This window comes from Dipodomys merriami, unplaced genomic scaffold (genome assembly GCF_024711535.1).
Source record: "Dipodomys merriami isolate MVZ:Mamm:240054 unplaced genomic scaffold, mDipMer1.0.p SCAF_39, whole genome shotgun sequence".
Taxonomy (NCBI): Eukaryota; Metazoa; Chordata; class Mammalia; order Rodentia; family Heteromyidae; genus Dipodomys; species Dipodomys merriami.
The window spans coordinates 5790720-5818648 of NW_027205492.1; the positions used below are offsets into that span (position 1 = coordinate 5790720).

Here is a 27929-nt window from a genome sequence, read left to right on the forward strand (position 1 = left end):
GGAAGAGGAAACGAGGCAGGTAAGGTGAATTCATTCGTCAGGGAACTAACCTCACATTCAGGACAAAACCAGTCCCCCTCTGGTTCCGATGTCAGTCTCAGACACTTAGCGTGATAAACCCGGGGACAGAGCTCACAGCAAAGGACTTGGCCTTCCCGGTGACAGACCCAGCAGTAGAAATCATTCCGTCCATCCTGCGGTACAACATCAACAGGGTCTGTGGTGAGTGGCTGCTTCATATAGTAAAACGGACCATGTCTTAGTTCTGACTGAAATGTAGGCAAGAAAGACAGGCGGGGTTTCAAAACAAATGTGCATCATCAGCAGGAATTTGAACAAGTAAATCACAGTGCCTCATCCCCCCCACTCCCCACCAGCCACACTAGCTCGGGTCACTCTGTTCCAGGTAGCATGAGGGACCGGTTAGATTGGGGAAGGGGAGGGATGTCCCCCGAACCTGCTATTTGGAAAGGCCAGGCCTTAAAGGCCAGCATCAAGTTACTGAGCAGCCCTAGGAATACCTGGCTTTTTACCTCTACCATTAATAACCAGCTAGCTGGAGGACCCTGGCTGTGGTTCTTCACAACCCTCAGTTTTCTCATCTGTAAAATGAAGCTGACAACGGCTAACCTTGGGGTGCTAGGTTGACATTCAGTGGGGTGAACAAGGGTGTGAATCCAACTCCATGGATAACTATGGTTATCCATCTTACTAATAGGATTAAGAGACCAGTATACACATGTTCAGTCTTCCACAGTTAACGTGCGTGGCAATTTACCCAGATTCTCTAAGTTACAGGCAACTGGAGAAGGCGGATTTGGGTCAACAAACCATGACTGTGTGTTTTGTTTTTTAAGTCCACCTGTGGCGCAGAAAGTACAGATTCCTAAGGCTGGATTGGTGAACAGGACAGGTCCTCTCAAAACAAGAGACACATTTCTTATCTGCACCAATCCATGCGAACCAGAACTCTTCCTATCCCAACATGTCAGATGAGAACTGTTCCTCTAAAACCCTGTACAATATACAATAAAAGCCACACTCCAAACACAGAAATCACAGTGAAAAAACTTAGTACAAAAATGTCCATCAGGGGCTGGGAAGGTGGCTCAGTGGTAGAGCGCTTGCCTTGCATGCCTGAGGCCCTGGGTTCGATTCCTCAGCACCACATAAGCAAAAAGAAAAAAGCTGGAAGTGGCGCTGTGGCTCAAGTGGTAGAGCGCTAGCCTTGAGCTGAAGAGCTGAGGGACAGTGCCCAGGCCCAGAGTTCAGGCCCAACAACCGGACCCCCCCCTCCCCCCAAAAAAAAGATGTCCATCAAGCTGGGCGCCGGTGGCTCACGCCTGTAATCCTAGCTACTCAGGAGGCTGAGATCTGAGGATCACAGTTCAAAGGCAGCCAGGACAGGAAAGTCTGTGAAACTCTTATCTCCCATAAACCACTAGAAAACCAGAAGTGATGCTGTGGCTCAAGCGGTAGAGCGCTCCCCTTGAGCTGAAGAGCGCAGGGACAGCCGGGCGCTGGTGGCTCACGCCTGTAATCCTAGCTACTCAGGAGGCTGAGATCTGAGGATCGCGGTTCAAAGCCAGCCCGGGCAGGAGAGACCGTGAGACTCCTATCTCCAATAAACCACCAGAAAACCAGAAGCGGCGCTGTAGCTCAAGTGGTAGAGCGCTCGCCTTGAGCTGAAGAGCTGAGGGACAGCGCCCAGGCCCAGAGTTCAAGCCCCACGACCGACAAAAAAAAAAAAAAAAAAAGAGCGCAGGGACAGCGCCCAAGCCCAGAGTTCAAGCTCCACAATCAACAACAACAAAAAAGTCCATCAAATACCAATGTGAGCCAGGCACCAGTAGCTCATGCCTATAATCCAAGCTACTTAGGAGGAGACAGCCCAGGAAAATCTGTGAGACGTACGTGTGTGTGTGTGTGTGTGTGTGTGTGTGTGTGTGTGTGTGTGTGTATGTGTGATCATGGGGTCTGAACTCTGGGCCTGGGTGCTGTGTGTGTGTGTGTGTGTGTGTGTGTGTGTGTGTGTGTGTGTGTGTGTGTGTGTGTGTATATGTGTGTGTGTGTGTGTGTGTGTGTGATCATGGGGTCTGAACTCTGGGCCTGGGTGCTGTCCCTCAGCTCTTCAGCTCTTCAGCTACTTAGGAGGAGACAGCCCAGGAAAATCTGTGAGACGCGCGCGTGTGCGTGCGTGTGTGTGTGTGTGTGTGTGTGTGTGTGTGTGTGTGTGTGTGTGTGTGTGTGTGTGTGATCATGGGGTCTGAACTCTGGGCCTGGGTGCTGTCCCTCAGCTCTTCAGCTCAAGGCTAGCGCTCTACCACTTGAACCACAGCACCACTTCTGGCTTTTTTTTTGGCTTATGTGGTGCTGAGGAATTGAACCCAGGGCCTCGTGCATGCAAGGCAAGGACTCTACCACTAAGCCACCTTCCCAGCCCCAACCTTGAGACTTTTATCTCTAGTAAACTACCAAAAAGAAAAAAGAATATAAAAGGCCAGAAGTGGAGGTGTGGCTCCCATGTCAACCTGGTGACCAGCTGTGTGACCTGCTGTGTGACCTTCAGAAAGCTACAACCTCCAATCCTTAACAAAAACAAAAACTAGGATGGTTCAGCCACATCCCTATTACTAACCCTTGTCTTTTGTTTTGTTTTGGGGGGATGCTTTTTCTACCTTCAGCCTAGCTTTTGGTTGGTTCATTGGAGAGGGAATTGAGGACTTTACTTCCTCGGCTGGCTCTTGGTCTTGCTTGCTCCTCAGCTGCCTGAGCAGCTGGGATTATAGCCGTGAGCCACCCACCTGGCTCCTGTTATCTACCTTTTAATGCACACCACTGTACAAGTTTCTTTTGTGGTCCCAGGATAAAAAGCTTCGCTTCCTCTCTGAAGGCCTCTGCGGGTAGTATTTGGTGTTAACAAGAGGGGATCTTTGCCTAGATGTTCTAGAGGATGATGGTTGGAACACGGGCACCTTGGTACAGTGTTGAGACCGGCTTCATATTTAAGCAATTCAAATAGTTTTTGGTTTATTGACTGAAAATCACATTGTTTCTCAGAAACATCAGTCCCGTCTGTTCATACCTAATACTTGTGCTTTTCTTCCTGCTTTTTGTTGTCTTCTTTGTGGCCATGAGATAAAACCCAGGGCCTCACACATTCTAGGTACGTACTTGACCACTGACTTTCTTTTTTTGTTGGTACTGGAGATTTGAATTCAGGGCCTAACAGCTTGCTAAGCAGATGCTTTACCACTTGAGCCACATCCCAATCCCAATTTTTTTGTTTTGATTACTTTTTCAGATAGATTCTCTTTTTGGGGGGCAAAGGACAGAGCCCACGGTTTAACTACACCTTAAGCAAATCTGGGATTCTACACACAAGCCATCATACTCAAATTACTTGTTAAAATGGGGCCTCCCTAATTTATGCTCTGGCTGACCTCTGCATTCCAAGTAGCTGGGGTTACAGGAATGAGCTACCACCTCTTTTTCCTCACTTTAGAAGCCAGGAGCTCCGGGCTCTAAAAGCAGACACTGCAGGCAGCCCGTGTCTTCTTCTCAGCTTTTATTTGTGAGGCTTTCATGTTCCCAAAATGTCTGGCAGCCTCACAGAAGCTCATGTACCAATCTCTCTAAACCTCTGCTCTCCTGTCACACAAGCAATTAGCTAAGTGGGCCCAGCCTCACATTCCTGTGTCATTCACCTTTGAACTCTACCTGCTTTCTAAGGGATGACATCACCACACTGGCCTTTCTTCCCAGGGTGCCCTGCCCTGCCATGTCTTGGCCCAGGCTGCCCCCTTCTTTTTTTGTTGTTCGTCATGAGGCTTGAACTCGAGGCCTGGAGCTCTTTCATTCAAGGCTAGCGCTCTACTACATTGAGCCATGGCGCCACTTCTGGTTTTCTGGTGGTTCATAGGAGGTTAAGAGTCTCATGGACTTTCCTGCCCTGACTGACTTTGAACTATGATCCTCAGATCTTAGCCTCCTGAGTAGCTGGGATTACAGGCGTAAGCCACCAGCACCCAGCATCCGCACTTCACTTTCTCCTGGTAAACCTGACAGGTATGGAGTAGGGTAAACACTATTAGTTTTTTTTTATAACAGGTGGGAAAATTTAGCCACAAACAACTAATCTGACATCCGAGTCTAGAGCCAGGACTTGAACTCAGTCTCCTAGCCACCTCTCTCCTCCTTAGACACCAGGGATAGCATGCTCTGTAATTCAGAGGAACACGATGGAGAAAAACAATCCTGCCTACCATCTCAACACTCAAGAGGCTGAGGCAGGAAGCTGTAGGCTGGAGGCCAGCCAGGGCCAGACAGCAAGACTCCATCTTGAGAAAGTTGGAGCTCTGAAAAGTAGGGGGACTGCAGGAGGGGACAGAATGGCACCTGGTCAGGACTCTCAAGCTTACCACCAGTGACTGCTGGGCAGTTCCTATGGGCAACAGTACCCATGAGACCTAGTGAGACCACCATGCACACAAACCACTGTCACCCATGGTGACAGTGCCATGTCCCCCAGTCCCCGGAGCACAAAACTATCCTCGGCTGAAAACTGCCATCCAGAAAGTCTACAGAGCTAGCTGCTTTCCCCAGGGGGGGAAGAGAAGGAAAAACTTTACGTATGAAGAAAGTAGAAGTACCGCTAATCGAAGTGGGGCATCTTAGGATTTTACCACGAGCACTGTAATAGAGTAGTAAATCTGACTGGTAACCTGACTACCTTCTAATGTTAGTAATAGTACAGGGAAGCCATGAAGACCAACAAGTCCTAGCATGGTATATATGGCTGTAATCCTAGCCCTGGGGATGCTGAGGCAGGAGGGTCGGGAGTTGAAGGCCAGCCTGGGAGACCCTATTTGCTTCATTAATAAATACATAAAATAACAGACAAATAGAAATGAAATTATAATATGTGGGGAAAATCGAACAGCAACACCTCAAACAAATAAATAATAGAATGACAAAATGTGAGGGAATCTAACAGCTACTACTCCCCTAATCTGCCACCCAGGTGGCTGGGTGGCTGACTACAAGCTGGGATACTTTTTTTAATTGTCTTTGTATTCTGAGTGCTGAGGACTGAACACCATCCAGAGAACTGATCCCTCAAAACTAAGTCTCCCCTAGGCTCCTCCCCGGCCCATTTGGGAGTGGGTGTCCCTGGAGCCACAGGACAACTGGACTACCCCACCCTCTTCAAGGGGCCTCGCTGCCACTGCTACGCGACTTTCACCTGCAATCCCAGCTACTTGGAAGGCTGGGATCTGGAGGATCTTTCTAGCCTCGGCAGGAACCCCCCAAAAGCCAGAAGTCGAGCTGTGGCACACATGGTAGAACACCACCTTGAGTGAAACTGTTAAGGGACCGTGCACAGGCCCTGAGTTCAAGCCCCAGTACCAGCACGCACGCACAGAGGCAGATCTGCCTCGTTACTCTCCTTGTTGATCAGATCAGATATTCTCCTATCTGCTGCTTCTAAGTATTTCCAACTCCATAATCTGATAACAAATATGGACTTTTTTTTTTTTTTGCTGGTTTTGGGGCTTGAATTCAGGGCCTGGGCACTGTCCCTGAGCCTCTTTGTACTCTAGGCTATTGCTCTACCACTTGAACCACAACACCATTTCCAGCTTTTTCTAGTAGCTTATTGAAGGTAAGAGTTTCATGGACTTTCCTGCTCAGGCTAGCCTCAGATCTCAGCCTCCTGAGTAGCTAGGATTACAGGCGTGAGCCACCAGTGCCCAGCTACACATGGAGAGTTCCAGAAAGAAGAGTAAATCATTCCAGATAAAATGAATTACAATCCCTACTCCACCTCATATGTAAGGCGTGTAACCAGCCTGACAGCAAAGCAGACAGGCTGCGACATACGCTGTGAGGAGATAATTACAGGTTAAAGAACCAACGTGCCTATTCCCCAGCCCTAGCCACAGGGTTGCTTAACAAGAAAATGGCCAAGAGCTGCTCACTCATTCCTGAAACACCTGCGCCTACCCTGGCGGAGGCTGCTAAAACCAAACAGGGCTCCATAACGAAAACAAACAGGTGAGCCTTGGCAGGCCAGTCTCTACTGCAAGTATTGTAGTGTAAAGTCAGACCCCACACCTAAAATGAATGTGGCTGGGTGCCAATAAAACTTTATTTATAAAAACAGGCTCCTAGCTGGATGCTGGTGGCTCACGCCTGTCATCCTAGCTACTCAGGAGGCTGGCTGAGATCTGAGGGTGGCAGTTCAAAGCCCTCCTGGGCAAGAAAGTCCATAAGACTTATCTCTAAAAAAAAAAAAAAAACTCAGAAAACCAGAAGTGGCGCTGTGGCTCAAGTGGTAGAGTGCTAGCTGAAGAGCTGGGGGATAGAGTCCAGGCCCAGAGTTCAAGCCCCACCCCTGACCAAAAAACAAAAACAAAAAAACAGGCTCCTCAGCCAGGTGTGGTGGTACATGCCTGTAATCTCTGCACTGGGGAAGCAAAGAAAGGAGAATTGAGAGTTCAAGGCCAGCTTGGATTACATAGGAAAACCCTGTTTCCAACAAACAAAAAGAAACAAAAAACAAAAAAACAAAGGCCAGGTGGCAGTGGCTCACACCTGTAATCCTAGCTACTCAGAAAGGTGAGATCTGAGGATCACTGTTCAAAGACAGCCTAGGAAAGTCTATGAGACTCTTTTCTCCAACTAACCACCACAAAACTGGAAGTGCTGCTGTGGCTCAAAGTGGTAGAGCACTAACCTTGAGTGAAAGACCTCAGGGACAAGAACAGTGCCTAAGCCCTGAGTTCAAACCCCACTATAGACCAAAAAAAAAAGTGTTTACAAGCTCTCTTCCCTGCCCCGCCCAACGTGCCCCTGGGGTGTGGAGCCCAAGCTGCCCCATGCACCCTGGCAGATCACAGATGAGCAGGAAAAACTGCAAGAAACAAGTGTGTCTTTGCTGGGCCAAGTCTATGGTATTCTGTCACAGCAGTTCCAACAGTCTAAGCTTTTCCCAAGAACGCAGAAATCCAAGATCCCCAAAGGCTGGTGAGGAAGAGGAACTCTGCTCGGTGGACAGCCAGCAATCAGGGACACAGAACAAAAGCTCCAGAGAAGAGATGACTGCTCTGAACACAGAGTTGTGGGGCCAAGGGCCCATGACTCCTTCCATCCTTGCCTATGAAATATGTGCCCTGGAGTTGGGTCTGGGAGAAGCAAAGCTATCATCTGCCTCACCGGAGTGTTCGCACACAGCCCTGTTCTGTGATGTCACTGGAACTCCAAGACAAAGCAACTGAGAGCTCCCCGGAAAGGAGCAGATGGCATGGCGGGAAAGAGCCATGTGGGCAGGCAGAGCCCCTCTCCCTTAGACTGCAGATCACTGGGGTATGTATGTCCTTGCCCCCCAGCCCTGCTGGGTCCCACAGCTCCCCACTGCTGTGACATCTGTGTGTCTTTTTGAATCTTTAGTCCTGACAGCTAAGAAATGGCTAGTGTCCCTACACCTTGTCACCAACTTCTAAGCCAATAAGCAGAGCTCAGCTCAAATGGTGTCTCACTAGCTGAGACCCCGAGGAGGTGACTGAACCTCTCTGAACCTCATTTTCCCTGTCCAAGGGAGCCACTAACACTAAAATGACCCTGTGTTAACCCCAACAGTGGGGCAGAGCCAGTTTTGCCTCCACATTAACATTCTCAACATGATCACACCTTTTTCTCCAACTACAAAGTCCCAACAGCTTCTCCAGGCTCCACCCATGAGATGATGACTGGTGAGGCTTGGGTCATCCAACAGGCAGGCAACCTTCACCACAGACAGCCACAGGACATTAGGGAAATCGGCAACACAGGTGGCTGGTCAGCACTGCTACCTACATGTCCATGAGCCATACATGGCTTGTGGGGAGCAGCATGGGACAGCAAGGGTCTGGAAGGCTTCTACAAACAGCGCTCATTCATGGCACAGTGCATGATTATGGCACTGGGCCAAGTGCCTGGCTTAGTTTAAAGGTGTTATTACCATGTGTCATGGAGCTGGTGGTATGTCACAAAGTCCTGCAAGCTGAGCACCCCACTGTGGTGGCTGAGAGGTGAGGTTGGCCACACCCACAGAGCAAAGTCCTACAATGTAATTTGAGGAATGGAGCTAGATGCTGGTGACTCCTGCTTATAAACCTAGCCACTCAGCAGGCTGAGATCAATCAGAGGGTCCTGGTTCAAAGCCAGCCTGGGCAAAAAAAGAAAAGTCCATGAGATTCTTTCCTATCTTCAATTAACCAACAGAAAAGCTAGAAGTGAGGGTAGTGGTCAAGTGGTAGAGGGCCAGTCTTGAGTAAAAAAGCCAAGGGAAGAGCTCAAGGCCCTGAGCTCAAACCCCAGTATCATCATCATCATCATCATCATCATCATCATCATCATCATCATCATCATCATCATCATCATCATATTTGAGAGAAGAAATAGATTTCTGCACTCACAGTCAGGGCATTTACCCATGCTAGGTATCTCCTGGTAAAACCAAGTAATTAGCTGTTTCATTCAACCTCATGGTCTAGCCATTCAACACTCAACACTGGACGATCCAGAACATGACAATTCTGGGGGGCCTGACTTCCCAGTGCAGAGGAGACAGGGACACCAGCTGGTGCACTCAATAACCTGACTGGTTTCCTTACTTAGATGACCATCCAGCCTGCATTGGAGACATCCTTCAAACTAAAAGGTTCTGTAGACAAGATCCCAGATCTCCCCACCTAGCTGCCAGTAGCAGCCACCAAGGAGGGAGTGTGTATGTGTGTGTGCATGTGTGTGTGTGCGCACGCACATGTACACACACACGCACTCAGGGTGCAGTGTGGCTAACTGGGGAAATGCTTTTCCCCCATAGCCTGGAGTCCTTCCTTTTACAGATGAGAAAAAAATCTGAGCCAGGCAGGAAGCAAGGTCCTCTCCAGAGAGCTGGGCATCCCTGCTACTGGCCTGGCCTGCAGGGAACTCAGTCCTCACAGTAGGACTAAAACCAACCTAAGGGAAAGCCCTGCTTGACCCCTTTCCAGAACCATCTCCTCACCCCATCTGGGTCACTGTGCTCTGTCCCCAAAACAGATCTCAACAACCCACTGGCGATTTCCGGAGGGGTGTGGAGTGGAAGAGGGGGAGGTGTCCATTCTGAGCTGTCCTTCCATGGTGGGCAGATGGGCCCAGCTTGCTAAATGAATGTTCTAGAATGCTAGGGGAGCTGTGGGCTGCTGGCTGGCCTGTCCCCTGGTGCTGATGCCACGCCCAGTGGCTGTTACCTGCTCCTTATTGTTACTGTTGAGTAAGCCGGGTTTCTTTTTCTTTTTAATGGGGCTGGTGGCGGCCGAGGGGTCTTGTGGTGAGTGGCCATTGGAGGAGTGTGGCGGGCTGGGGAACTTGCGCTTCTGGGCCGTTCTCTCCATACAGCCAGGATCTAAAAAGACACAGCACCCCTGATTTTTAAAAGCAGTAGAAGCTCAAGTCTTTTCCGGCCCCCTCCTCTTTCAGTATTAACCCCCCCCCCCCCCCCCCGTGCCAGTCTTTCTCCAGCCTTAACATTCACATTTTTTTTTTCATTTAGTTTGTTGTTGTTGTTATGGGTTCTGGGCTTGAACCCAGGGCCTGGGTGCTGTCCCTGAGCTCAAGGACATCACCAGCAGCCCAAGGGTTGTCCCATGAACACCAGGAACGCTCTTGCCCCTAGGAGACCTCCACCCAACTCCCCCACCACATGGCAAAACCAAGAGACCACAAGGGGTGGACCCACGTGGAAGAAGCCAACCATGCCGCCCGGCCGACCATGGCAGCAACCCCTCCCCCGACAAGGCCAACTGGCACACCTCTGCGGGTACCCTGCTTAAGATCCTCCTCTGCTTAATGACCCTCGCTCATTCTCACCTGGAGAGCCCCCACCACGCTCCTGAGTCAGCCCTTGAGTTCACTGTCCCATGATGTCAAATACAAATTCTCCCACCACCCACGTCCACCTGCAAATGGGGCTGGAGTCCATCCATCCCACACCCCGGATGGCCAGACTGACGAATGGAGGCCACAGCCACACAAAGGGGGGCAGAGCAGAGGAGGCGACAATCCCAAAGGAGGAGCTCTCCTCCAGCTTCACGGCGCAGGCTGTGTACATGCGCATCTGTCTCTCCTCTGTCTGCTGATGGAGGTGACAGGGCTCAATGGAGCCGCAGCATCAGCCTCCCATGATCCTCTTCAACTGGAAACAAGGGCAGCTTAGTCCACACAGGGGCAGCAGGCTTCAGAAAAATCCTGAACAAAGGTTCAGGAGACCCAGCCTGGGGGAAGGCATGCAAAGTAGAAAGACTCCACGATCTGGGGACCATCCCACGGACATGGAAACAAAGGCCTGAGGAGCCCACCAGGTTGGGCTGAAAGAACAGAGCAGCTAGTTAGGTCAAGAAGCTCACTAAAAAGGTGCAGCCTGCCGGGTGCTGGTGGCTCATATCTGTAATCCTAATTCAAAGCCAACCAGGACAGAAAAGTCTATGAGACCCGTATCTCCAATAAACTACTCAGAAAAAAGCTGGGAGTAGTGCTGTGGATCAAGTGATAAAGTGCTATCCTTGAGCATAAAGAGGCTCAGAGACAGCCACTATCAGGCCCTGAGTTCCATCCCCAGGACCTACACACGCACACAAGCCACATACACACAAACGGACACACACAGACAGAGGGACCAGGTGCCAGTGGCTCACGCCATCTCAGGAAGCTGAGAACTGAGGATCCCAGTTCAAAGCCAGCCTGGGCAAGAAAGTCTGTGAGATTCTTATCTCCAATTAACCACTCAAGAACTGGAAGTAGACCAATGGCTCAACGTGTTAGAAAACGAGCCTTGAGCACAAGAGCTCAGGGGCAGCTCCCAGGCCCTGAGTTCAGGTCCTATGACTGACGGGGGGGGGGGGGGGGGGGGGCGGGGGGGGGAGAGGCGGGGGGGGCGGGGAATAGTGTAATCTGAGTTAGGCTCAGCCCTTAGAGATACACCTTCTCTTGAACAAGTGAGTCCTACATGGAAACACCCCCTGTGTCCACAGGGCCCAATAGCTTCCTCCCAGAAATGTATTCAATAGTCTCAGTAACAAAGCAAGCTCAAGATGTCCAACCATAGGACTACAGATCTAAAAAGACATTACGGCCGCACCTTGGAACAGTCTGCAGCCATTCAAAACAAGGCTAGCCAGGTGTGCTGGCACAGACTAGGCATGGTAGTTCACACCTGTAATCACAGCTACTCAGGAGATGGAGGGAGGAGACTCATGGTCCAAGACTAGTCCAGGTAAAGAGCCTATTTGAAAAACAAACTGAACACTGGGGGTGTGGCTCCAGAGGTACTGCCAAAGGAGGAAAGGAAAGGAAGAAGAATGCTGTCTGAGACTGCTGGAGAGAGCTCAGAACCTGCCTAGGATGCACAAGGCCTTGGGTTATCTAGCACCAGTTTAAAGTTTTTAAAGACATTTAAAAAGACAAAGCATGGGGCTGGGAAGGTGGCTCAGTGGTAGAACGCTTGCTTTGCATGCCTGAGGCCCTGGGTTCAATTCCCCAGCACCACATAGGCAGAAAGAAAAAAGCCGGAAGTGGCATTATGGCTCAAGTGGTAGAGTGCTTGCCTTGAGCTGAAGAGCTGAGGGACAGCGCCCAGGCCCAGAGTTCAGGCCCCATGACCGGACCCAAAAAATAAATGAATACATAAATAAAAAATAAATAAAAATAATAAAAAGACAAAGCACCTTTCATGGGTTTTCTAAGCCATGCCATTAAAGTAACACGGCACTGCTCCTGAGCCAGCACGCATCTAACCAAAACATTCCATCTAAACATCAGTGTTTACACAAATCTAGAATTCTCCTTGATGAAGAAGACTGCAGGACTCTGCTTGGGGGGGGGGGGGGGCTCAAGAGGACGGTCCACAGGGAGTATACAGTATTTACCTTTCACCGTGTGCCTGGGTGACTTAATCAAAATAAGGAGCTTAAAAGGACTTGAAAGATTCAGTTTCACATTTAAAAAAAGCAGCAGGTGTGAGCCAAAGTCTGTAATAAGGGAGGTCCCAGGTGGATGAAGTTGAGGCTGGACCACAGGGGAAGGTTTGGAGTTTATTGTACATGGATCTGATGTGCTGTACCCCAATAACAGGTACTTAAGTTACATGTTCAGGGCTCAAAGGAGTAGCTATGGGACAGAGCCCAGGCCCTGAGTTCAAGCCCCATGACTGAAGGTCTATGGACCTGGTGAACTATCACCTCCATCTCCCAACCACTAGTTTAGGGCTTTGAGAAGAAGCAGAGCAAAGGGGTCCATTGGGCTGAAGAAAGAAGCTAATAAACAGTTAAGGACCTCAGGCAAGTCTCCCCTGTTGGGCCTCCATACCTCATTTGTAAAATGGAAAGAGGAAGATAAGGGTCAGACCAGAAGTTCCTACCTGTAGTCCTTGCCAACACAAAGCACAAACACCCCCTTCTAAACACACAGTGAGGACTAGGCAGAGGGCCTGGAGGCCTTTGTCCTAAAGATGAAAAAGACTCCACGGTCCCACTCTTGGCCTTTACTGAGGGGAAATTAAAAACAATCACTAGAAATTCATCTACTGAGAACTTATTGCTAGTCTAGGAGCTGTGTCCACACCTGGCAGGAAACCAAAAGGGGACACTCAGGTCCTTCAAGAAGGACAGGTTCCCACACCTCACTCCACGCATCCAAACCTCGTCTCAGCACAACACAAAACCTCTGTTGTGTGTATAGCTCCAAACACACCGTTTCCCCCAGAGTTAATGAGCGTTCAGTGGCTGTATCCAAGGGTTAGAAATTTAATAGCTTCCAAACAACAAAAACATCTGTCAACAGCAGGAGCTATCCACAGAGGCTCTCAGGAAGAAAAATCGGGAAGCGATGGCTGCATTTGGTGTCCTTCAGGATGAGACAGCAGGTTGGCTCAGCTGTGACTTCAGGGCCTGGGCGGGGAGGGGAGGAGGCAGCTCGCCAGTCCACAAGGATGGTTAGAAACCAGGCTGTTGTCATGGAAACCAGAGCCCACATAAGGACCTTTTTCCAGAAAGCTGAGTCAAATTTTTTTCTGCCTAATGATTTAATTCTGACGAGGGTGTACGGCTAAGTGCAACTCATCTATCTATAAACTTGAGTGGTGAAAAACAGGCTCCTACAGACTGAGTCACGGGGAAATGAGCGCTTGATTCTCCAGGTGTCGGGCCTACAAGGCATTTTCTGCCACCTTTTCTGGGGTCAAACACTGCAATCTAATGGAATGGCCGGCCCAGTAGCAGCAAACCTCTGCCTCCTGCCACCCACCCACCCCCTCCCAGAAGAAATCTGGCTCTAAAGGCAGGAGTGTGGGTGAAGGAACAGGGAGGAAGCAGGGCTGTCTCACCCACATTCCTGGAGAGGACAGAAAAGTGACTCAGGCAAGCAGCTGGGCATGGAGCAGGAAGCAGCAGCGTAGTCCTCACAATGACATTTCACAGAAATCTTGGTAACACAGAACACAGTATCTATGGCTCAGGCCTGTAAATCCTAGCTACTTAGGAAGCCGGGATCTGAGGATCAAGGTTCAAAACCAACCTCTGCAGAAAAGCTCATGGGACCCCTATCTCCAATTAAGTACCCAAAAAAGCTGGAAGTGGAGGTGCTGTTCAAGTGGTAAAGCACTAGGGAGTTCAGCCCCAGTACTGATGTGTGTGTGTGTTAATAACACAGGAGAGGTCTTGGGCTAAGAAGGGACGGGCGTGCGATAAGAAGCTTCCCAAACCTTCCAAAACATACATTTCCCAATGTCTCATGAGCTAAGACCTTCCTTTATTACATGCATGAAGCAAGGATCTGTTCTAACCTACGTCTAGCCCCTCCCAGCCACTAGGGCCAGATAACACAGTCACCCAGGGGCAGGGCTGAGATTTGAACCAGTACAGTGAGGGGACTCAGCTCCGCTCCCTCTGGTTTGACCTTTGTCCCTTCAACTGTAGATAGAGGTCTGGGGTGAGGGGAGGTCCCACAGTGCTGCAAGCACAGGAAAAGGTGAGCCCCAGCCTGACACTGAGGACAGCCCCCACCTTCCTGCCCTGTGCTCCAAAGAGGCCCCTCCCCTCCAGTCCTCCTCCACCTAGGCCTGACCCACATCCGGTGATGTCACAGCTCTGGCTGGGACAGGAACAGCCTGGGGCTGCAGGGAGAGGCCCAGCCTCCTCCAGTGTTTATGTGGGTCTGGAATTTCCTTAGAACTGTCATGCCAGCTCTGCTGAGACCTGAACACACACAGCGGTGGGCCCTCAGCAGGGAAGGGGACAAAGTGTGGCTGCTAGGTCCCAGGCAAAACTGGGACAAGTTGGTCACCTTACAACATAGTCAGAGGCACGGTGCCAGACAGACCAGGCTCCAGGGCAAAGGCCCTGGTGGGCTCTACCCTGTGCCAGTCAGGGCTCTTCTCAGCCCTGTGAGCTTAAGGGAGATATAGCTTGTCTGGGCCTTTGTTCTCATCTACGACCCAGCTGACCTATCAAAGGATTATTGAGCTCATTCAAGGAAAAACTCTTCGTCTACAATTTGGCAAAGAGACTGCAATCAATAGAAACTTTTTGTTTGGTTGGCTGGTTTTGAGACAGGATCTCCCTCTATAACTCTGGCTGGCCTTGAACTTGCAATCCTCCTGTCTCAGCCTATAATGACGGCAAGTGTGCACCTGCACACTTGGAGGCTTCAATAGTAACTACTTTACTTGGTATTTTTTGGGGGAGAGGGGGGCGGTTGTGCCAGTACTGGGACTTGAACTTAGGGCCTTGAACCCTTGCTTAGTTTTTGCACTCAAGGCTGGCACTCTACCACTTGAGCCATAGCTCCACCTTTGGTGGTTAATTGACGGGAAGAGTGTCACAGCCTTTCCTGCCTGGGCTGGCTTTGAACCTCAATCCTCAGATCCTAGCCTCCTGAGTAGCTGGAATTACAGACAGATGTGGCTGGTATTACAGATGTGAGCTACCAGTGCCTGGCTTCAATAGCTACATTTCTAAACCAAAATCAACCACTCTTCCTCCTTTTCTTCTTCCTATCCCTCCCCTTCTACATCACCATCCTTCTCCAAAAGCACAGCTCAGTTCCTCCCAAGAGCCGGTTAAATTAATCCAACCACAGTTGAGAGCTATGGAACACTGCATGAAGCACAAAGCAGAATGATCTCAGCATTTAACTTGCATGTTATTTGCATTCCTGGTTCCCAGGTAGGACACATGGGCAGGGTCAGCGGTCAGAGATAAAGGGGCAGGCAGGCAGGGCTCTGGCACCCACTAACAGCCATACGCCATGGCTCAAACAGGACCACACACAGCTGGCCAGCCAGCTCCAGGGTGTTAATCATTTCCGGAAGGTCCCCCAAGACACAGAGGAGGTACCCAAACTGGCCTCCCTCCCCAGGAATTCTGGGCCCTCCCCACGGGTAAATACACCATAAAGAAACAAAGGCCTGGAATTTCTTCCTGGCCCAGAGCAAGCAGAAATCCAGGCCTGGGCGGGGACTGGGGACGAGTTGTGCTTCCAGCAAAGAATGAAGGAACCTAAAGGCCTGGAGGACCACAGAGGAGACAGCTCGCCCTCCAGCAAATGTCCCCAACCTTCAACCTAGGGTGCACCTCGGATCCACCAAGGCTGCGGGGTGAGGCCACCCTGGCCACGTGGTCCTCCACAGCCGCCAGGAAGCAAGCGGCTGGCCGGGACCAGAGGGGAGGGAAGGGCAAAAGGTCACACCTAAGTATGGGGAAAGGGAAGGGGGATGTCATTTCCCAGAGAATTCCAGGCACTTGGGCACCTGACTACAAGGTGAGCCAGAGCCAGATGGCCCGGGAAAGATCACTTACCGGCCATAGAGGCAGCCTGGCTGCTCACAGGGCCTGACCTCTCTTTTCCAAAAGAGCCCAGAAGCTGGCTCTCGGCAGACATTCTTGCTTCCGGCTCCTCGGTGGCCTCTCCCAGGAGGAGGAGGAGAGGAGGAAGAGGCAGAGAGGACAGGAGTCACCACTTAACGCATTAGGTGGCCTGACTGCCCAGCAGGGGCCAAGGACACGGTCACCTCTGCTGTCAGACTGTCTCCCGCAGACCTGCCTTCGGGTGCCCAGGCTGTGGGTTCTAATTTGTCTCCCCTGAAGCCATTTTCATGGATGTGCATGAATACCATGTCTGCTGGCGGGGGGGGGGGGGGGGGGGGGAGATGGGGGAGGGGCTGATTGTGTTTTACTTTCCCTTCAGTGAACCTCCTCCTGGAGCCCGGAAGGTCCTCATCCTCTCACTAGCCTTGGGGTCACTCTCACTAACTCAGGTAGCTAATTCCGGAACATTCTTATGTAAAAGCTGCCCCCCCCTCCATTGCTCTAATCTAGGGAGTGAGCTGATTTACAAGTGAATTGCATGTGTAGCCCTCACCCCTCCCCTGGCCAGTTTCCTAATTATACCAAGAGGCAGCAGCACCCAAGCCCTTGCAGAAGCTCTGGGCCCTTCACACTGCCCCCCACCCACCCAGGCTGCACCCCTCCCTCAGGCCCAGGCCCCCAGACTGCAGCCAGCCTGAGAGCAGCCACAACCCTGGCCCGATCACCACACAGGAAATGCGGAGTGGCCAGCTGCCTCTGGCCCGCGCGGGCGGGCTGGCTGGCAGGCAGCTGGCTGGGAGGCGGCTCCGGGGCTGGGTCCCGGCTGCATTATTTATCTGGGCTGCAGGCCCCAGGGTGGCTCAGGTGCCCCAGGGCTTTCACCGCCACGGGGAACAAGAGGCCGCCTCGGCCCACAGCAGCTGAAGCTCAGAAGCCGGCTGGAGGGAGAAAGGGAAATAAAGGCGCCTCACAAAGGAGGTGGATAAGAGAAAGGCGGCCAGGACCAGGGGATGTTCCCCACCCCCTCTTTAAAAAAAAAAAAAACCCTAATGAAGGCCTGGCCTTTCCTGGTCACAAGGATTTCAGAGCTTCCAGTCTTCATCAGCAGGAGATTCTAAGAATGCCACCTTCCTGGGGCTTGGGGAGGGCTGTCCTGGCCAGACAGGAAGCTGCAACAGCCCTGCCACACCCAGGGGAAGCCGGAGGAACACGGAGACCAGGCAAGGCCACAGAGAAGAGAGGGAAGAGCATTCCCGCCACCAGCAAGGCACAAAGTCCTAGGGGGAAAAGAACCAGAAAAGGGGGCCCTGGGGGGCTTGAGGTTGCAGATACCTGGAGGAACAGCCTGGAAACCAGGGCAGGATGGGCTCTTCTAGGACTTGGGACTACAGTCAAACACTTAGCTGTGAGTTATTTTGTCTAGTGGGGTGTTGTTGTTGTTGTTTCTGGTAGTCTCACATAACTCAGGCTGGCCCTAAACTCCCAATCCTTTTGCCTCGACCTCTAGAGTATTTGAGATTACAGGCATGCACTACCACATCCACTTTAAGACACTGAAATGGCTACAGGAAATACAGTACTGATAATTAGCTCCAAAATACTCTATGTTTAAAGGACAGCCCAGGCCTTCCACCTCATCAGTATCTCCCGCAAGCGGCATACAGCAGGCGCTCAGCACATGCCTCCAGCATCCACTGTGTGCCACTTAGGGGCTCAGATGTTTAGAATAGAATAAAGCAGTAGTTTTCAACAGGATGTGTGTGTGTCTGTCTGTCTGTCTTGGTCCTGGGGCTTGAACTCAGGGCTTGGGTGCTGTCCCTGAGCTTTTTTGCTCAAAGTTAGCATTTTCTACCACTTGAACCACAGATCCACTTCTGGCTTTTTATGGTTAATTGGATATTAAAGTCTCAGGGGGGCTTTCTTTACTAAGCGGACTTCCAACTGTGATCCTCAGATCTCAGCCTCTGGAGTAGCTAGGATGACAGGTGAGAGCCACCCACATGGATCTCTATAGTCAGAACTGAGCAAGGAGAAGGGTTTGCCACTGACATTTAGGGGGCAGAGACCCCAAGGGTACAGTTCAACATCCTACAGGCCAACCCCCAAAGCAGTGATGGACCCCAAATATCAAAGTCAGGAAAACTGGTGTGAATGAGCGACCTGGCAACTTTAACCTTGAGTAAATCTCACACACACACACACACAACACACACACTCTCTCTCTCTCTCTCTCTCTCTCTCTCTCTCTCTCTCTCTCTCTCTCTGGGGACCTCACTCCAAAAGGACAAGGGCCCCTAAGACTTCAACCAGAAGTGAATATAGACAGGAAAATAATGACAGCAGTCAATCCAAACAGTTGCAAAGCAACCACCAGACAGCAAGACTATTTACTGCTCAAGGGAGGGGTCTGTACACATACACACCCCTCCCCAGACTGCCAGAAACTAAGCATAGCAGCAACAGCAGTTTTTGAAGCATTTACTTTGTTCTATTCTATTGTTAGCTCACCGTAATTCTGCAAGGCAGGTCTTGAGCATCCCAATCTTACAGATCAGATTAACTGCAGCCCAGAGGCAAAAGGCTCTGAATAAACTGGCTAGACATAAGTGCAGAACAAGGGCAAAGGCTGAGCAAGAGAGCTGGCAGTGTTTGAATATTGGCTGAGGGAGGAGAGGGCCTGGGAAATCTTTATTTCCTTTCCTGTTTCATCTTGTTTACTGAGCAGCTATTTTAAACTACTTCCCCAAGTTGGAGGGGGGGGGCACATAAGCCTGTAATCCTACTCAGGAGGCTGAGATCTGAGGATCATAGTTTTAAGCCCACCTGGGCAGACAAGTCAGTGAGACTCTTATCTCTAACAAGGAAAAAAGGCAGAAGTGGCTCCAAAGGTAGAGCACCAGCCTTGAGCCTAGAAGCCAAGGGACAGGAGGGCTCAAGCCGTGAGTTCGATCCCTAGGACTGTCACACATAAGTCTTCCTTGAACTGGGAGTATAGCTCAGTGGTAAAGCACTTTTGCCTGGCATACAAGAAGCCCTGCGTTCCAATCCCAGCACCATAAAAAGTCCCCGCAAAGACGGCCCTGAGGTTGAGGTGTCTGTGCTTCTACTTCATAAGTGAAGTTCACAAAGGCAGAGTCACAGCCTAAAGGCGTGCAGATGACCTCTGGCCCCAAGCCAACTGGCACCAACTCCAAAGTCTTCAATGCACAAACCAACTTCCTCGCTATGATTGTGGGTGCCATTTGATAATTCTCCACCATGCAAGGCAAGCTTGGCCAAGACACACATACCACCACTCTGGTGGGTGCGTGGGCTCTGCAGCTAGATCACTAGGTCTCAATCCAAACACTTGCTACTGTCAGCTGTGTGCCCCTGAAAAGTTACTTGACCTCTCTGAGCCCCAGTCAGTTCAGCTATAGCTATTAACACCCTAAAGTGTTAGAGAGAAGCACCTGTGGGTTATGCCTATAAACCTAGCTACTCAGGAACCTGAGATCTGGAGGACCAATGTTTGGGGCCAGTCTGGACAGAAAAGTCAAGCAAGACATTTCCAAAATAATAACCAGCAAAAAGCCAGCCTGATGTTGGGAGCTGGTGGCTCACACCTGTAATCCCAGTTATTGGGGAGACTGAGATCTAAGGATCTCAATTCGAAGCCAGCCCCAGCAGAAAAGTCCCCGAGAGACTCTTATCTCCAATTAGGCACTCAAAAACTGGAAGTTGTCGGGGCTGGGAAGATGGCTCAGTGGCAGAGTGCTTGCCTTGCAATGCATGAGGCCCTGGGTTCGATTCCCCAGCACCACATAAGCAAAAACAAAAACAAAAAAACTGGAAGTTGTGCTGTGGCTCTAGCCTTGAGCACAAAGAGGCTCAGGGTCAGGGCCCAGGCCCCAGAACTGACCAAAAGGAAAAAATAAAATAAAAATAAAAAGCTAGCCTGGAGCTGTGAAGTGTCAGTGAAGCTAATGCAAGCTCCTGAGTTCAAAACCAGGCACCAGCAAAAATAAATACAGTGGTGGTGGTTCAGCTTAATTGCAACAATGTGCATCAAGTGCAGGGTCAGCTCCCTAAAGAACCAGCAGTTAAGAGCAAGTTTCAGCCCACAGGCTGAGGGGATCAGGGCAAGCTCTTCACAAGATGGCTCAGAACACGTCTTCCCACTCAGAGCAGCAATCCCAGCCCCTTCCATTCCATCTGACTTTCCAGGATTCCTCTGAAAAGGAGGCTGGGACAGAACAGCTGCCTCATGCACCTGTGTGGCCTGGGGCAGGTCAGTTCTAACTCCTAGTCATCTGAGAACTGCCTCAGACACAGCAAGTCCTGTAAGGTGAAGGGGGAAAATGCCTGGCACACAGTGGGCATTCAGGAAAGGGGCGTTCCTGCTTCCCTACCCATCCACCCGCTGCGTCTGCCTGTGCACATCTCACCTCTAGTTTGATCAAAGGCTACCTTGATCAAGCACCTACCTCTCCACAGAAGCCAGGGACCCCAATCCCCTCCCAGGGGCTTTGTATAGACCCTGAACCTCTGACCAAGCCCTGCAGTGCCTTCAGGAATGGTCCTGCCCAGGGAGTTGCCCCTGCATTTCCTCAACTCCAACTGCCAGCCTCTCTGTCAGCACTCAGCTTGTTTCTCCATCTAGAACGTTCCGTGCTCCATCTTTTCCACTGTGGCCAACCTCACCCAGCTTTTGGCTCAAATGTCACCTCCTCAAAGGTGTGTTCCCTGTCCATCAACATGTGGCCTTATTCTGTCATTCTGAAACGGGGGGGGTTCCCCCTTCACTGCAGCCCCCTCTAACTAAAACTGTCCTTGGTTGGCTCTTGCTGCACCCCTGTGAAATGTGAGCTGTACCCCAACACAAGTGCCTTTGCCACAGCCCGCAGTACTGAGACACAGCACACAGCCCAGCCGGCAGAGGCCAGGACACCCCCCACACACACCCCTGCCAGGGGAAGGGAAGGGGACAGTGTCAGGACAGGGTTAACTATACAAGATGCTGTGCCAGCAACCTGATTCACAAACCAGTTTTTCTTCCTGGGCCTAAGAATTTCCTCCAGCAAAGCAGGCAGGCAGGAAGGGGCTGTGGCACCACCCAGGGGGCGCTGTCACGGGGAACTCGGCCATTTCAGCACCCTAACAGGACCCTAGAACTGGACACTCCCCTTCCCACAGCTCAACCACTCTCCTTCCTTCCCTGAGGCCCATCTCTCCAGAGAGTAGAGAATCTGGGAAGACCGACATCCTGGGTGCAGCCAGGCCTCTGGCTCAACACAATTCCTGAGCAAAATAGAAGTGGGGGACCTCATGGGGTTTCTTGAGGCCTGGAAGAAAGCTACTGTTTCATAATCACTGAGCCTTGAAAGCTCAGACTCTCTCCAGGGAGAACTCTCTGTCAGAATACAACAATCACTACAAACTCTCTCTCTCTCTCTCTCTCTCTCTCTCTCTCTCTCTCTCTCTCTCTCTCTCTCTCTCTCTCTCTCTCTCTCTCTCTCCCCATGATCAAGATGATTGGGCAAGCAGGGCGCAGGTGGCTCACACCTGTAATCCTAGCTACTCAGGAGGCTGAGATCTGAGGATTGCAGTTCAAAGCTAATCCGGGCAGGAAGGTCCATGAGACTCTTATTAACCACCAAAAGCCAAAGTGGAGATGTGACACAAGTGATAGAGCACTAGCTTTGAGCACAAACACTCAGGGACAGCACCCAGGCCCTGAGTTCAAGCCCCAGGACTAGCAGCAACAACAACAACAAAAGATGGTTGGGCAAAGTTGTTCTTTGCCCTTTGTCTTTCAGGGCCCTTTTAAGTTCCACCTGCAGTATGAGCCAGGGCACTGTCACTCTCCCACCCCCATAAATGATTAAGGACTTGTCCTCAATCAAGGAAAGGAACACATTTCATGTCCTCTTCCACCCACTCAATGTCCATGAGTGTAGAACATTCCATCCTCTTTCCTGCCTCTGTCAAGTTCAAAGTCAGCACCCTGGCAGACTGGAGAGGAGCCTAGATTTTCCAGATACCGGGCTCTGTCACACACCATGCCCCCCCTCAGCTGTACCTGGTTCCAAACTAGATGGAGTGACGATTTCTGGGAAGAGAGCTGCGGTCCAGCTGTGTGGGCCGGGTTAGGAAGAACCCTGTCAATAAGCAGATGGAAGAAACCCAGGATGCAGAAAGGAGCTGTGAGTAGCCAGACCATTGGGAAGATTGTATGGCTTGGGAGGCCTAGAGGTGACCAGGCCAGGCATCCACAGGTACAATCTAGTCCACAGCAACTGAATGCTACTTAGAAATCTTTTTGTTTTTCAAGTAATTTTGTTACTATTAAGGTGTTTCACAAGTTAGGGAATGAGTACATTTCTCTTTTTTGGACTATGTCACCCCTTCCTTTCCTTTCCCCCAGTACTCTGAAATTTTGAGCTAAGTTGTGGATACTTAAGATACTGGTAAAGGGCCAGGCACCAACGGCTCACGCCTGTAATCCTAGCTACTCAGGAGGCTGAGATCTGATGATTGACGTTCAAGCCAGCAGGAAAGTCTGTGAGACTCCTGTTTCCTATTAACTACCAAAAAGCTGGAAGTAGAGCTGTGGCTCAAGTGGTAGAATACTAGCCTTCAGCAAAAAAAAAAAAACACATAAGAACACGAGACTCTGAGTTCAAGCCCTAGTTCTGATTCAACAAATGTGTGTGTGTGCGCGCGCACACACACACACACACACACACACACACACAAGACACTAGCAGAAACAATTTTTTAATCTAGATTTCTAGTCTCTTAAAAATAAGATTACGGCTGGAAATGTGGCTTAGTGGTAGAATGCTTGCCTAGCATACATGAAGCCCTGGGTCTGATTCCTCAGTACCCATAAACAAAAGGCTCAAGTGGTAGAGTGCTAGCCATTAGCAAAAAGGAGGAGGAGGAGGAAGAGGAGAAGGAGGAGGAGGAGGAGGAGGAGGAGGCGGCAGCAGCAGCTCAGGGACAGTACCTAGGCCCTGAGTTCAATCCCCAGGACTGGCAAAAATTAAAAAAAAATAAGATTATAAGATCAGGCCCTCCAGGTCCTTCCAGAACAATCTCTAGGCTGTTCTGTCCAGTGAACTGTAGCTTCCCTGTTTCCAGAGGTCTCCACTGTTCTTAACTTTTAGATCACTAAATTTAAACACAAAAAAATTCCTCCCAAGGTGTAAGGGCAAAGTGGGAGGGAAGGGGAGACAATGGGGTAAATGAAAGGATTGGGGGGACACAATGGGGTAGATAAATGGAAGGAGCAAAGACCGTGGATTTTTTTCCCAAGGATGGCTGGGTTCCAGAAATGGCAACCTCACCATAACAATCACACACATTTGTTCATCTATCCTGTTAGGATGAAACTCTAATCCTTTGCATTTTAGGCGAAACTCACTAGCTAACCCACACCCCCAGCTCCTTTGGATTTTTTTTCTTTGGGGGGGGGCTGGAGTGGGAAGGAGGGCTGACTAGTGGTACTGGGGTTTGAACTTATATTTCTGTAAGAATAGAGGAATGGCACTGAAAATATATAAAATTTAGTCACCCAGAGAGAGGGATTTCAATCTTTTGCTTTGTTAATGCTGACCTGTTACAAGGAGATGCACTGATTTCATAGCAAGAGGAAAGTCCAAGACACCATTGATTCTCCTTAGAGTCAGCTGGGAGATCTCCGCTGGAAAACACACACACTGCGGCCATTTGCCATGCCCCTCTCCCCTTCCCTGCTTAAACCAGGCAGGTAAGAGCAGGCACATGGGTCCAGGTTAGAGTGACCCCAAGGGCCTAGGAGCCAGGATGTCCAGGCCTGGCTGAAGGGCAGCTCAGGCTGAGACAAGAAATCTCAAAAGATCTTCTCAAAAGACAGGCAGGCCCAGGAGCGTCTCATCAAGCAAAATCATCTAGAGTGTGTTCGATTCTACACTGGTCCGTGGTGAGTCGTTTCCCCTACACACCGAGCACAGAGTAAGTACCTTCATCTGCCGAGACCACAGAGCAGGCTGTGAATGCGATAGCAACCTGCCAATGCCTGTTTACATCCGGGTCACCCCTTGCCACGCCTGCTCTACATCCGGGTCACCTAGTACAGCAGCCTCCAGGCCCAAGGGGCAATCCAACACTGAGCAAGGAATGCTCACTTTCCTTCAGATTAAGTTTAAATAGTCACACACAGTGAGTGGCTCTCATAATGGATGGCACAGCTGTAGAAACACTTCAGAAACTGCCGGCCCCTTCTCCTTGGGCACCTGAGGGATTTAGTGGTTGAACTCAAGGTATAAAAATTGGATAATGAGGCCTGTGTATGAGAACTGGCCTTTCCTTCCTCCTGGCATGGAGCTCAGAAATTTGTATACATGGGAATTTTTGATCTAGTCAGGAGCCAGTGCCTCATGCCTATAATCTTGACTACTCGGGAGACTGAGATCTAAGGTGCTCTCTTCAGAGAAAGCAGCCTGGATGGAAGTAGGAAGCCACCTGGGGCCTCCAGGACCAGCAGGAGGGACAGCTGGACTGTACAGGAAGGAACAGTCTGTGGGCCCTGCAGCCTGGCTCCCAGGCCAGAACACACAGAGCAAAGCCTTCAATCTCTACCAAAGACTAAAGGAGCCAATAGAATGGCTGGGGATTTGGCTGAAGTAGTGGAGCATTTGTGTGGCCCTGAATTCAAATCCAAGTACTTCAAGAAAAAGAGGAGGAGGAGAAGGGAGGTGGAAGAGGAGGAGGAAGAAGCCATTGCCCTAGAAATTGAAAACAGGAGGGATGGACACACATTTATTTTAGAAAGAGGCCAGCACAAATGATGACTCAAGAAGAAAGGATTTCAGGAGAGGCCTCGTCAAAGAACAGCCCATCCTTAGGAACTGAGGCTGCTCATCATTTCACAGACAACAGGCATCTGAGGCCCAGGAAATGTTTCCCGGCCTAGGTTATGCTGGAAATGAAGTTGTCTCAGGCCAAAGGCTGCTCTTACTTCATTCTCTGCTATCAAAGTTCTCTCCCTCTGAGACCACCAAAATGAAGAACTCTTCTGTACCAGCTAGAACAACCCCTGGGGAGGAGAATGGGTGTTAAGCCCAGCCAGGGATAAAGGATGATGATCAAGAGCAACAGGCTGGGTTCATCCTCACTTAGAGCCTTAAAAGTGATCAGAAGTTAAGAGAAGAAGAAAAGAGGATCTTCCATGTATTAGCAAAAGGCCCTGTGGTCAGAAGTGGCTCTCTTTCCAGGTCAAGTGTTAATGAAGTAGACAGAAAAAGAATATAAAAAGGAGAGGTAGCAGAACCAGCAAAGGCCAGTGCATGAGGACTTAAGAATAGGGATGACCCTAAAAGCCAAGGAGAGCAAGGGGTGGAGTTCAGGAAGACCTACAATTCCCCTCCTAGGTCTGTAGCCAAGAGAAATGAAAACCCATGTCTACTTACTCAGTCACTACTCACCACAGCTGTTCATGAAAGCCAAAATCTAGACACAACCCAAGCACCCACACCCACACTCACACCCATACACAAAATGCGCTATCTGCACACAGGGAAGCCTGGCACCATGGCATGGCCTGAAGCTCCAGTTACCTGGGAGGCTGAGGCAGGAGGATGGCTTGAGTTTGGGAGTCCAAAAAAAGAATCCACTCAGGGCTGGGGTGTGACTCAGTAGGAGGGCATTTGCCTAGCATGTGTAAGGCCATGGATTCAATTAGCACTGCCAAAAAAAAAAATTCTTAAAATCCAGCCAGGTACTGATGGCTCAGGCCTATTATCCTAGCTACTCAGAAGGCTGAGATCTGAGGACCAAAGATTGAAAGCCAGCCCAGGCAGAAAAGTCGTATTAACCACCAAAATGGTGCCATGACTGAAATGGCAAAAGTACAAGCCTGAACAAAACACTCAATCCAGAATGTGAAGCCTTACATTCAAGCCCCAGTACTAGCAAAATAAATAAAACACAAATCTTTGTGTGGGTGTGTGTGCGCGCACGCACGTGAGTGCACACGCCAGTTCTGGGGCTTGAACTCAGGGCCTGGGCACTGTCCCTGAGCTTTTTTTGCTCAAGGCTAGCACTTGAGCCACAGCGCCACTTCTGGCTTTTTCTGTTGATGTGCTACTGAGGAATCGAACCCAGGACTTCATGCATGCTAGGCAAGCACTCTACCACTAAGCCACATGCCCAGCCCTAACACAAATCTTAAAATCCAAAAAGCTCCAGCTGGGTGCTGGTGGCTCATGCCTGTAATCCTAGCTACTCAAGAGGCTGAGATCTGAGGATCATGGTTCAAAGCCAGCCAGGGTAGGAAAGTCCGTGAGACTCTTATCTCCAATTAACCACCCGAAAACCAGAAGTGGCGCTGTGGCTCAAGTGGTAGCTGAAGAGGTGAGAGACAGTGCCCAGGCCCAGAGTTCAAAACCCACGATGGAAGGAAGGAAGGAAGGAAGGAAGGAAGGAAGGAAGGAAGGAAGGAAGGAAGGAAGGAAGGAAGGAGGGAAGGAAGGAAGGAAGGAAGGAAAGCTGTCATGCCAGGTAACCAGGTGGCTTACTTCTGTAATCCTAACTACACAGGAGGCTGAGATCTGAGGACTGAAGTTCAAAACCAGCCCAGACAGGAAAGTCCTACAAGACCCACAACTGACCCCAAAAAAAAGTGGGGGGGAGAAGAAAAAGAAAAAGAAAGAAGAAAGAAAAGCTTCCAGGATTCCACCAGGCCTAGACCTGGTACCTTTGTTCTCAGGCATTTAAGATGGGAAAGACCAGACAAGTGATTCTTCCCAAGGCTGAAAATGGTCAGCGTGAGGGACAGCCCTCTAGGGAGGTAGCAGGCACATAAACACGAGTCTAGGTCAGGCTTCAAAATGGGGCAGGCACCAGGTTTTCCCCATCTCACCCACAAACCAAACCACAGGGAAGTCTCAGCCAAGGGACCACCCACAGAAGCACACAGAGGCCACGCGGAGCACGTGACAACTGCCAATCTGGAAAGCCACGTCAAATACCTCAGGCTGAGATGTTTCAGACATTATTGGGAAAGGAACGATCCAGTAAGTTAATTCAAACCCCAGAACAGACACTTTTTGAACTGCTAGAGGTGTTAACGAGCCAAGAGAGGTTAAAGTATCTTTTGTGTGTGTGTGTGTGTGTGTGTGTGTGAGAGAGAGAGAGAGAGAGAGAGAGAGAGAGAGAAAGACAGAGAGAGAGAGAGAGAGAGAGAGAGAGAGAGAGAGAAAGAGAAAGAGAGAGAGAGAGAGAGAACTGAGAATTGATCTCAGGACCTACATACTGTTCCTTAGCTTTATCTACTAAAGGTTAGTAACTCTACTACTTGAGCCACACCTTTATTTCCAACTTCTTAATGGTTTACTGGAAATAAAGACTCTCAAAGACTTCCCTCCTAGCCGGGCGCTGGTGGCTCCCGCCTGTAATCCTAGCTACTCAGGAGGCTGAGATCTGAGGATCGCGGTTCAAAGCCAGCCCGGGCAGGAGAGACCGTGAGACTCCTATCTCCAATAAACCACCAGAAAACCGGAAGTGGCGCTATAGCTCAAGTGGTAGAGCGCTCGCCTTGAGCTGAAGAGCTGAGGGACAGCGCCCAGGCCCAGAGTTCAAGGCCCAGGACCGACCAAAAAAAAAAAAAAAGACTTCCCTCCTGCCAGAGATTTGGCTTCCAACTTTGATCCTCAGATCTCAGCCTCCTGAGTAGTTAGGATGCTAGGTGTGAGTGGCCAATGCTTGGCTCCAAGGATTATTTCCTCAAAGAAAATTTCTCAGTACTTGTCACAACCTATGATTGAAGTGTGTTTATGGTACTATTTTCAGTTTCCTTGGGAAAAAAAAATGGAACAAAGTCTCCTATCTCATAGCCATCACCATAAACAATCCCTTTGTGAAAGACTTAATTTACATACAACATTGAGAACACAGATCCTGTACTAATTAAGGTCTGGGGCTGGTTTGCAAATTGCTTTAATTGTACATTCTCCAGCATCCTGCCACTGAACACATATCCATCCCAGGCAGATCTCAGCAAGAATGATACTGTTCATG

At 50.2% G+C, this 27929-nt stretch overlaps 1 protein-coding gene across 22 annotated transcripts in view; it reads right to left on the reverse strand.

The window, feature by feature from the left end:
• Positions 1 to 27929, reverse strand: part of Zmynd8 (zinc finger MYND-type containing 8) — a 96107-nt gene that overhangs the window by 47613 nt on the left and 20565 nt on the right. For 15 of the 22 annotated variants that reach the window (XM_069989932.1, XM_069989927.1, XM_069989936.1 and 12 more), the window contains 3 exons: positions 15879 to 15986; positions 9279 to 9433; positions 51 to 269 (listed from right to left, as the gene is read on the reverse strand). In XM_069989932.1, coding sequence (XP_069846033.1) covers positions 51 to 269; positions 9279 to 9433; positions 15879 to 15986 — 482 coding nt within the window. Of the gene's footprint in view, positions 1 to 50; positions 270 to 9278; positions 9434 to 15878; positions 15987 to 27929 lie in introns of those variants that run through there. The other 7 variants (XM_069989939.1, XM_069989943.1, XM_069989942.1 and 4 more) reach the window with 3 other exon arrangements.